The following is an 11,040-nucleotide window of genomic DNA, read 5'->3' as shown; positions in this document are numbered from 1 at the left end:
TTAAAAAAAATTGTTAGTATTATTATCTAGAAGCAAGGAAGTCAACACTTTTAGTGTTGGGAGTTTTGGATAGGAATTTTTAAGCCTCTGGTGATATTTAGGACATTTTCGGAAAAACAGAATTGTTGGTCAGAATGAATATTTTTCCTTAGGCATATAGTTGTGTCATATTAAGTGGAAAACAGATAAAATTTTGAATATACACTTTTGATCATAAATATATTAAAGAAACATGGGAAAATGCCCATGATTAAGTTTTATGAATAAAACCTCTCATGATACCATTTCTATATATGAGGATGCTTCATATTTTGAAAATACAGTTGTGCTTATAGAAAAACATTAAAGGGAAATTATAAAAAAACCTAAATAGTTATCCCTTAGGGTTGGAAATAAGAATGACCTTTTAAATTCTCATATCTATATTTTAAAAAATGATGAGGTATTACTTTTGAATTGGAAAAAAAATTAAACAGTCAGAAAAAAAATCACACACACACAAAAGAAATACAGCAAAATATAAGCAGAGGTTGATTTGATGAGATGAGATTGTGAGCATTTCCTTCTTTCGATTATTCTTCCTGTTGAACATTTTTGTGACAATGCGTATCTATTTTTTTTATAATTGGAACAAAAGAAACTCTATTGAAAAATAAAGATCAAGTCCTGTCTCCTTGTTTATGAGTTTACTTTCTGACAAAGGGAGTTGGTGGAAGCATTTACAGAGCTGTTTGAAGTTTAGGAATCACTTAGCTCAGGGGTATGCAAACGTTTTCCGAAAAGGGCCAGGTAGTAATTATTCTAGGTTTTTTGGTCTATATGGTCTCTGTCGAAAGTATTCAGCCCTGCTTTTGTGGCAGGACAACAGATATAGACACTAAGCAAATGAACAGGAGTGGCTGTCTTCCAAAAACACTTTACTGATGGATACTGACCTTTGAATTTTATATAATTTTCATGTGTCATGAAATATTCTTCTTCTTTGGATTCCCCGCCCCCCATTATTAAAAATGTAAAATCATCCTCAGGCCATACAAAAACAGTTGAGAGGCTGGATTAGGCCCAAAGGCCATACTTTGCTGACTCCTGAGTTAGATAAAAATCAGGGATGTGATGAAGGAAACTTCCCACAGTTACGCTGAAAGTCTCCCAAAGAGATGGCTTTGATAAACTCTGTTTATTTTAATCTGTAAGTTCTTTGCATCTTTTTTCCTTTACTAAAGATTTCCTACTCACTTGGATGTCTTAGGAAAAAGATGCCAAGTCATTTTGTTGAAACATTAATATAGGAACAGGAACACTTGAAAGAAATGCTAATGCAAACCCAGGTCTACAAATACTGTCTTTTCTGTGCTAGGCATTCCTGGAGACAAAAACATGAATAACACATATCTTTATTATAAGTCAGCGATGTACACAGAATATCGTAGGATCACATAGAAGGGAGAGTAATTCTGCTCATGGAAGATGACCTTGTGTTTATTGGAGAAGTTGGTAAGAAAATCTGGTAGGGAGACAGGCAGTTTTCACTGAAAAAACGAACACTGCAGAAGACAAGTTGTTTAAAATACAGTAGATTAAGTCACTAGGAACTACTAATGAACAATTTGTGGAAGTCACAAACTTTTTAACAGTAAATAAATCAAGAGACTTTATTAAAAAATTAATCCTGAAGAAAATCAGAACACCTCGGGCTGAAAGCAGCTACTTTTTTTTTAGTGTACAGCACCATCATTCTTCTTTTTCACCGCAGAAAATATTTTCCAGATTACTTTCTCTTATTGCAGCGAAACTAATGTTTAGTGAGTGAAATCACAAGATGTTGCTTCCATATTCAACACAGAATGTAGAAAATAATTGGGAGGCTGATTTTCTTTTAATTATGCAGAAAGCAAACAAATGCAATTAAATAAGTACAGGTTTGGAACAATTTGTGCATGATAAAATGCCTATGTTTATCAGGCTAACAGCTAAAATTAAGTGTTTTAATTTAACAAATACATATTTTCTTTTAAATCCATCCTTAATTGGCCACGCCATAACTAACTTCATAATTTTGCTCTGTACTCGCAGAGGCGCTTTTTAAAAATAAACATACAGGGCTTCCCTGGTGGCACAGTGGTTGAAAGTCCACCTGCCGATGCAGGGGACACGAGTTCGTGCCCCGGTCTGGGAAGATCCCACATGCCGCGGAGAGCTAGGCCCGTGAGCCATGGCCGCTGAGCCTGTGCGTCCGGAGCCTGTGCTCTGCAACAGGAGAGCCCACAACAGTGAGAGGCCCGCATACCGCAAAAAAAAAATAAATAAATAAAAAATAAAATAAAATAAACATACAAACGTATGAATGGATGAGTTCATGCCATACAAACTATCCAAGTTCTAATCCAGAGTTCCCAAGGGCCCTGGAGGTCAGAGTAAGGGCTGGTAGCTCTGCTCTTTCTTGAACTACTTTATTTCTGTGTAACTCTAGTTGCAAGCAGCAACCCTAGATTCTGGGCATCTCTCAAAAATGGGGTTAAATTAAAGAAAAGTAACTTTTTCACCATCATTCTCTTTATTGCCTAAGTTTCTAAGCCTGCCAACCTTACTGGGAAAACGCAAAGTTAAGAATGTGAAGGGCTACCGTTTCACACTTACTCTGAAAACACACTTTCTGTTTCTGAAGAATGGTAGACTTTTATGTGTTACATTACAGAAACCGGAACAGGAGTTAACCAAATACCGTTTGGATTTAAAAGTAGCTTGAAACACCTTCTTAGCCAGCACAGTCCTAGAGTGTGGAAAAGCAGAGGTCTGCATTCTGGCCTCAATTTCAGATGGCCTTCTAGCCACAGTCCCAATTTCAGTATTTCATGACCCCCAAACCTCCCATTTAAACAATACTGCAGCTCCTTAGACTTCTTACTATAACTAACCCGTAAGTCCGTGATATGGTTAAAATATTCACTTGAGCATCAGGGAGCGCCCTCCAAAGTGCAACCGTAAATTGCAAGCAGCAAGGGGTCAGAGATGGCCAGATATTTTTGCAAAGTCTGAGTTTCTTTCACCCAGTATGCTTCAGGGTATTAAAAAAAACCTTAAGATAAAGAAGAGGTGTGGGGACTTCCCCGGTGGTCCATCCAGTGGTTAAGAATCAGGGTTTCCACTGCAGGGGGCACAGGTATGATCCCTGGTCGGGGAACTAAGATCCTGCATGCCGCAGCACGGCGAAAACAAACAAACAAACAAAAGGTGTCATTTGCCTTAGGGTATTTTTATGGGGGAGATAATTATGAACTGAACTTCACGGCCTAATGGGAACCAGCCAGTTTTCCAGCGGAGCCCCTCCGTCGCCGAGAACCTGACGGCCACGCCCATGCCAGGTCCCTCCCCTCGGCCCCGCCCACTCCGAGGGCGGGTTACTTAGGCCGTCACCATAACGAGGTCCGGCCCCCCGACACCTCTGTCCCCGACCAATGGGGCGGTGCCAGGGGCGGTCCCGGAAGTGACGCAAGGACGCGCCCTCCATTTTGTAGGACGCCAGAACAGCTAAGTGCGTCAGTTGTGGAGAGACGTAGACGAGTTGAGTCCTGGTCTGCGGGGAGGCTGCCGGCTCCGTTGCAGACTACGGACCTCTCTGGGTCTCAGCTGCCAAAGATCCTGTCCGGTAGGTGAGTGGCTCACTTTGAGGGAAAGGCTTCTCGGATCGAGGCTTCTTCATGGCCGCTCAGATCGCGAGTGGTCAGGGCTGCTCTCTGTGCGGAGGACGGCGTCCAATGAGCGCAGTTTATTCGAGGTGGGCGCTGGGGCACGTCTCCCTTTGGGTATTGTTTGAGGGGACCTGACGGGGGAAGGGCGGTCCTGGTCACGGTCGTTTTTACATTGGGGTCGTGTGCCCCTCCCTGCCTCCTTACTTCACTCTCCGAACCCGGAGAGTAGTGGGCCGAGACCTTTGCTCGGGGTGTGGTCGGGGCTGCCCCAGGGCGGGTACAGTGACCCGGAGCGGTGGGGTCGGGCGGGGGGGAGGGGACAGGGAGTTTGGCACAGGCGGCTGTCCCCACCGCCGGCTCCGAGGCCGCCATTTTGTGACTGCTCCGCGGCCGCCCGCCGCCGTCTGCGCAGGCGAGGCGGTGGCGTCGCGAGATTCCGGCTTCCACCCGCTGTGACTCTCCTGGGAGGCGGCGACGCGCGCGCAGCCCGTCGCCATTGGGCTGGCCTTGCGGAGGGGGGGTCGGCTCCGCCCGCACTTCTCGGCCTTTCCTGACTGCGGCAGACGGGAGGGGGCCAGAAGAGCCGGGGAGAGAGTGCGGCTGCGCAGTTCCAGAGGCGGCAGTGGGCGTTGCGGTTGCTGCGGTCTGGGCCCAGGGAAGGATCGTGTTGGGAGCCGAGTTTTAATTTTGTCTGCAAGGGACCTGGCCTAGTTAAGAGGCACTCTTGGCAGTCTTGTTTATAACATCACCGGGTAAACATTTTATTTTATGCCGTTTATGTTTTTGATCCCTTGACCAGACATTCTTCTGACATTTCACCGGTGTTATCTCAATTGAATTATTTCCTGACAGGAAGTACTAGCGGGACATGAGTGGCTGTCGCGTATTCATCGGGAGGCTAAATCCAGCGGCCCGGGAGAAAGACGTGGAAAGATTCTTCAAGGGGTATGGACGAATACGAGATATTGATTTGAAAAGAGGCTTTGGTTTTGTGGTGAGTATTTAGAACTGGTTGATTATCTGTTGTTAAGTGCGTAAAGATTGTGGTAAGCAGTGCCTTTGATTTTATTGAGTCCAGGTAGAGTATCTTTAGGAAATGCTTTGCATCATTGAGGCAGTGAATTTTCGTAAGGGATAAAAGAGCCTCACTACTGGCTGAGAGAAATCACTGCTGGTCGCTTTCTGATGTGGCTGAGCTATATGCTGTTGTCATTAAGATACTCTTCCTAGGCTTTCACAGGTATTTACTGGTTTCAGTGGGTTGTAGAATACACTTTTAAAGGTGTATGAAGCATTCGGGTTTTTTCATGTTTGTATTTTAGGAATTTGAGGATCCCAGGGATGCAGATGATGCCGTATATGAACTTGATGGAAAAGAACTCTGCAGTGAAAGGTGAGGATCTTGTTTTTAGTTTTATCACTAGTTAGCGCTGCAGAAATAGGGCAGACTAGGTCAGCTGGGTGTTTATTTCTAAATAGTTTCTGACATAGCTTAAGTGGATAATGAAGATGTTTCCTCCCTTTCTGTAGGGTTACAATTGAACATGCTAGGGCTCGATCTCGAGGCGGAAGAGGTAGAGGACGCTACTCAGACCGTTTTAGTAGTCGCAGACCTCGAAATGATAGACGGTATGTGATGGATGGTGGATGGCTGCTTTGAACAAGCGTTACTGCAGGAGGAGTCTTTAATGTTTAAAAAACATTAGCAATAAGCGATTTTGCTGTTTATGTATAATCAGTTCTGTTACATCCACTGATCCTGTGTGTGTCATAAAATAATGCAGAAACTGTTGGCGGAAGTCATTTGAATGACTTGTCATATCTGATTGCTTGAACTTGCCCACAACTGAACACAATAAGTGCACGTTGCTTCATTTCTTCCATTGTGAGCGCTCATTTTCTTCCTCAGAAATGCTCCACCTGTAAGAACAGAAAATCGGCTTATAGTTGAGAATTTATCTTCAAGAGTCAGCTGGCAGGTTTGTTGAAATACAGTTTTGAGATATTGTAATGTGGCTTTTTAAATATTAGTGGGTAGCTAATGTTTTTATTAATGTTTTATTAAAAGTAATTTTAATTTTAAATTAATGGACTTAATCGTAATTTTAAAATTTTAATTAAATGTAATTGGGGGATATTTCAAATTTTAATATTAGTGATCAAATGTAAATGTTTTGAGGATATATTTTCTTGTTTTTTAAAATCAATTTTAACCAAATATTAAACCCTTTATTTGCCAGCCTATCTGTGTCGTTGGCCTTATGACGAGGAGTGCCTGTGGGTTATCCTAATCGTTGTCTTGGTCACTCTTGGTTGGGCCTGGTTGACTTTGCCAGTCAGCTCCTACAGTGATCAATTGGCCACCTCTAGATCTGTGTTTGCCGGTCTAGACGTAATCGGTGCACTTCCTTGAAGTGCCAGGTTGCAGCGATCCCAGAGCGTTGATAACGTGATCTGATCCCTAAGTTGAGAGCTGTCTTCCTGTAACGCTTCCGAATAAGAGGTCCTGGTCGAAAAGAGTTGAAAGATACGAAATTAGGTGGTCGTTGGAATCCTGATCGCAGTAAAGTGGTCCTTGGTAACTACACAAGAGTAGAACATGTCTGCATCCGCCAGTAGTCTGCTAATAGGGAGGGCTGTGCGATTAAAGGCTTCCATCGATTGGGTAGTATCCTTCAAGTGGGTGGCGAAGAGCCAGTCGGGCATATGTCATGAAGGTTTCTCCGACCGATTAATGGTTTGCTGCTTGACTAGCCTAGGGAAATAATAATAAAGGTAAAGTAAACTTTTTTAATGACATATGGGGCACAAGATAACTGGTGTCTTGTAAATGTTTTGTTTTTAAATATAAAATTTCTACTTTAGTCTTTACTTTAAAAATATGTATTGTTTCTTTTTGTTTTGTTTTTGTTTGTTTTGTTTTTTTCCTTTTGTATTGAGCTCAGTATAGACTAATACTACTTTAATGTTAAAATCTGAATTTCCTGGCATTTTGCTTAAAAGCAATATGCTATTTGCTTATTTCGTGCCCTGACATATATTATTTTTAAATTCTGATAGAATACAAGTGTGGTAAATACCATGTTTGTACTTTATCTAACATCTTCTCTTTCAGTAGTCTTGTTTTTATACAATGTGGTTGTTTGTGTGTCATGTTTCCTTTTCTCTGCTTAACACAATTGTCTTGCGTTAAGGATCTCAAAGATTTCATGAGACAAGCTGGGGAAGTAACCTTTGCGGATGCACATCGACCTAAATTAAATGAAGGGTGAGTATGTACTGGAGTATGAGCCTTTTAAAATATTCTGAAAGTTTTACTCTGAATGTTTGAGCTCTTAAAATTTGGGCATGCTGGAATGTAGCAGTTCTCAGTCAGGGTTGAGTTTGCTCCTCAGGGTGCATGTGGCAGTTCTGGAGACCTTCTGGTTGTCATGATTGAGGGTGCTGCTGGCATCTTGTGAGAAGAGGTCTGGGATGTTAGTAATCATCCTGTAATGCACAGGAAAGCTGCTCACCCCCAAAGAATCATCTAGCTTAAAATGTCAACTTTTTGGAGGTTGCAAAGTCTTGCTCTCATGCTGTTTTATCCCTAAAGAGATGACTCAATATAGCAATAGCAAAATGAACATTAAAAAGGTACTTAAACTAGACTGATAACATAGTTTGTGAGACTACAAGAAGTATATAACTTTACAAATGGCATTTTTTTCTTTGTAGGGTAGTTGAGTTTGCCTCTTATGGTGACTTAAAGAATGCTATTGAAAAACTTTCTGGAAAAGAAATAAATGGGAGAAAAATCAAATTAATCGAAGGCAGCAAAAGGCACAGGTATCTCTTTAAATTGTTTTTTAATATAAATTTATTTTATTTTGGCTGTGTTGGGTCTTCGTTGCAGCGCTTGGGCTTTCATAGTTGGCAGCGAGCAGGGGCTACTTTTCATTGCGGTGCGCGGGCCTCGCGTTGCGGTGGCTTCTCTTATTGCAGTGCATGGGCTCTAGGTGCTTAGGCGTCAGTAGTTGCAGCACCTGGGCTCACTAGTTGTGGCTTTTGGGCTCTGGAGCGCAGGCTCAGTAGTTGTGGCACACGGGCTTAGTTGCTCCGCGGGGTGTGGGTTCTTCCTGGACCAGGGATCAAACCCGTTGCCCCTGCATTGACAGGAGGATTCTTAATCACTGCGCCACCAGGGGCGTCCTGTTTAAATTTTTAGGTCAGAGTTTCATTTAATGGATTGTAGGGCCTGCTACTTAGTGTTTTTTGTTTTCTGTTTTCTTTCTTTCCTAGTAGGTCGCGAAGCAGGTCTCGTTCCCGGACCAGGAGTTCCTCCAGGTCTCGTAGCCGATCTCGTTCCCGGAGTCGCAAGTCTTACAGCCGGTCCAGGAGCCGGAGCCGGAGCCGGAGCAAGTCCCGTTCTGTTAGTAGGTCTCCTGTGCCTGAGAAGAGCCAGAAACGTGGTTCTTCAAGTAGATCTAAGTCTCCAGCATCTGTGGATCGCCAGAGGTCCAGGTCCAGGTCCAGGTCCCGGTCAAGGTCCAGATCAGTTGACAGTGGCAATTAAACTGTAAATAACTTGCCCTGGGGGCCTTTTTAAAAAAAAAAAAATTCCCAAACCATACTTGCTAAAAATTCTGGTAAGTATGTGCTTTTCTGTGGGGGTGGGATTTGGAGGGGGGTTGGGTTGGGTTGAGTTGGGCTGGGTATCTTTGTAGATGTGGACCACCAGGGGTTGTTGAAAACTAATTGTATTAAATGTTTTTGATAAGCCTTCTGCTCACATTTTTGTGAATGTCTGAAGTATATAGTTTGTGTATATTGACAGAGCTCTTTTATAACTAAAGCAAATTAATTTTTTTGTACTAGAAAAAATTTGAACGTTTTAGTTCCTGGTTATTCAAATATGTTAATACAGAATTAGTTTAATGCCTCACTTAAACTAATTAATAGCTTTGGACACTTAAAAGAGCTCTAAATTTGCTTGTACGTAAAGGCTTAATTTGAGTTTTCCTTGTTAGGGTCAAGGGTGTCCGTCCCCCCACCCTTTAACAGCTGCCTGGCAAAGACGTTAAAGCAGCTGTTTGTTATTGATAATAAAAGATTATAAAACTGCTTTTGTCTGTTTGTTTGAAGGAAGTATGGCTACATCCTCCTCCTTCCCCATGCACATTTGACACATTTAAAATCCCTGGTAGAGAAGGCTGTAGTAGTGAGGTATGGTGAGCCTTTTTTTGTTTTTTTTTTAAATTAGTACTGTTGACATTTCTTCGCTAGTCAGAAGATGGGCAAAGAAGTGTGAACTGTTCAAAACAGTGATAACCAACAGTTGTTACGACGGTTTCCCTTGTGCGTGATCCCCCTGTTCTTTTAACCACCCAATTTTATTTGGTGTCACGTTATTTAGGCCTTCCATAGCCAAGAGAAGGACAATTTGGGAAGGAAGATCGTAAAATTTAATGTTTCATGCCTAACTTAAAGGTTGTAATATAATTTTGATGGTCGGAGATCATCACATAAAACTTTTAAAATCACTGCACATGAATGCTTTAAGGGACTTTCACATGATTTTTCTTGTCCTGAGACATGGATGTAACAGTCTGTAGGGAAAACAGTTGGGTAGTGAAAACTGCCTAAGGTTCTACATCCATCTCTGTTAAGTGTTAGAGCTCTATACCTATAGGAAATTAGTTTTATTGTTTCTTCTAGGAATTTCATAGGCTCATTTGAGTGCTAGTCTAGATAAATACTTGTAAGCATAACAGTGAATAGCAAATAGTAGCCACTATTAAGTCCCTTGTCTGTATAGTCACTGAATCCTTAACTATTATATGTAGGATATATATAATTCCTGGTATTAGAACCCAGGAAGTCTAGTTCCAGAACCCCCAAACCACTCCACACTCATCTGACCTAACCTTTCAGGGATTTTGAGGAATGCAGAATTAGAAACCCTGGGAAGGTTGGGCTTCCCCAAAGGCGGGGATTGGGTAGTGGGACTCTCCATATGTGGAGGCTAGGGTTAAAAGTTCTTGGCATGAAAGCTGCCCCGTGTTCAAGACTGCAGGACTCAGGCCATACAATTGTGAAGCCGTTGTTTTTAACGCAAACTCTTCTGGGGAGAGTTTGTGTGGTATACTTGTTTATTCACTTAGATGTGGGGTACTCTGCTTACTAAATGGGAACCTAGGTTTTTTTTCTTTACAGTGTATCTGAAATGGAAAGGCACAATTATTTTCCCCCTTGGGCTTTTTAGATGTGGTAACTTAGGGTGACATGGTGTAGTTCGATGTTTTACCAGTGACTTTTCACCTCTCTGTCATTAAATAGGTAACATCAGTGGCTTACCACTTTAATAAACAAGATAAAGCCCTTTCTTTGAACAAATGGCAGAGATGACTAAGTTATTTTGAACTGATAAGTTGGCCTGAATTCCCAGATACAAGACATGAGAAGTAATGAGTGTGGGTATATAATCCTAAGCAAAGTTTTAGGACCAGGTTTTGCAGGGCGTAATGTAACTCGTTTTGTGTTGGGCTGTGCTGCGTGGAGTGTGGGATCTTAGTTCCTGGACCAGGGATCGAACCCGTGCCCCCTGCAGTGGAAGCACGGAGTCTTGAGCACTGGACCGCCAGGGAAGTCCTTGTAGCTCGTTTTTTATATACAGTTGGCCCTTGAACAGCACAGGTTTGATCTTCATGGGTCCACTTATATATAGACTTTTTTCAACAAATATGCGTTGCTGTGTTACATGATCCATGTTTGGTTGAATCAGTTGACGTGGAATCTTAGATACAGAGGGCTGACTAAAGTATGCTCGAATTTTCAGCAACATGGAGGTTGGCTGTTCAGGGGTCAACTTAGTCCTCTAAGGAAGTTTGAGTGTAATATATCTCAAGTTCAGCCATTCCTTCCTCAAAAAGCTGAACTTAACATTTGTTTTGCCTCACCCAGTCTACTAGATATGAGAGAAAACAGTTTGAACAGATATGTAAATGTGGGTAAAATATGTAAGGCTGATAAGTGGTATATCTTCTCACAGTTTTTTTTTTAAAAACAAATTTGCATTTTTAAGATGTTGTTAGTGACCCAAATTATTGGTGTTCTGGTGCTGGGAGTACTGGTAGTTCTGGACATTTGCCAGACCTAAAATTTACTTGTCTTGGTTTCAATCGAACCTAATCACATTAAGTGGTATGAAAATTACAAGAAACTCTATGCATGGTCAGCTGTTTGCAAGTGTTCTTATTAGTTTGTTAATCTTTCACTTTTTTTTCCTAGATTTATTTTATTTATTTATTTATGGCTGTGTTGGGTCTTCGTTGCTGTGTGCAGGCTTTCTTTAGTTGCGGCGAGCAGGGGC

At 41.9% G+C, this 11,040-nt stretch overlaps 1 protein-coding gene across 6 annotated transcripts; it reads left to right on the top strand.

Moving 5' to 3' along the window:
- The first annotated feature begins 3,490 nt into the window (after positions 1-3,490).
- On the top strand, positions 3,491-8,792 carry SRSF5 (serine and arginine rich splicing factor 5). 6 transcript variants are annotated; one of them, XM_033850999.2, is made up of 8 exons: positions 3,491-3,646; positions 4,542-4,683; positions 5,012-5,082; positions 5,220-5,318; positions 5,599-5,668; positions 6,884-6,957; positions 7,407-7,517; positions 7,971-8,792. In XM_033850999.2, exons 2-8 carry the CDS (start codon positions 4,558-4,560, stop codon positions 8,242-8,244), a joined length of 825 nt encoding a protein of 274 aa, XP_033706890.1. In that variant the 5' UTR covers positions 3,491-3,646; positions 4,542-4,557; the 3' UTR covers positions 8,245-8,792. The 6 variants fall into 6 exon arrangements, 5 of the variants coding, with proteins under 5 accessions (XP_033706890.1, XP_033706893.1, XP_033706889.1 ...); XM_033851002.2 differs by having other exon boundaries at positions 3,494-3,650; positions 7,974-8,792; XM_033850998.2 differs by having other exon boundaries at positions 3,494-3,650.
- The last annotated feature ends 2,248 nt before the right edge of the window (positions 8,793-11,040 follow it).

This window comes from Tursiops truncatus, chromosome 2 (assembly GCF_011762595.2).
Source record: "Tursiops truncatus isolate mTurTru1 chromosome 2, mTurTru1.mat.Y, whole genome shotgun sequence".
Taxonomy (NCBI): domain Eukaryota; kingdom Metazoa; phylum Chordata; class Mammalia; order Artiodactyla; family Delphinidae; genus Tursiops; species Tursiops truncatus.
This window is presented reverse-complemented; position numbering and strand designations above follow the sequence as displayed.

Excerpts from the sequence above, each read along its gene's own strand:
- SRSF5 (XM_033850999.2), top strand. The coding sequence starts at position 4,558 with ATGAGTGGCTGTCGCGTATTCATCGGGAGGCTAAATCCAGCGGCCCGG. Across the intron at positions 4,684-5,011 it reads AAAGAGGCTTTGGTTTTGTG|GAATTTGAGGATCCCAGGGA; the intron begins GTGAGTATTTAG and ends TTTGTATTTTAG. Across the intron at positions 7,518-7,970 it reads GAAGGCAGCAAAAGGCACAG|TAGGTCGCGAAGCAGGTCTC; the intron begins GTATCTCTTTAA and ends TTTCTTTCCTAG.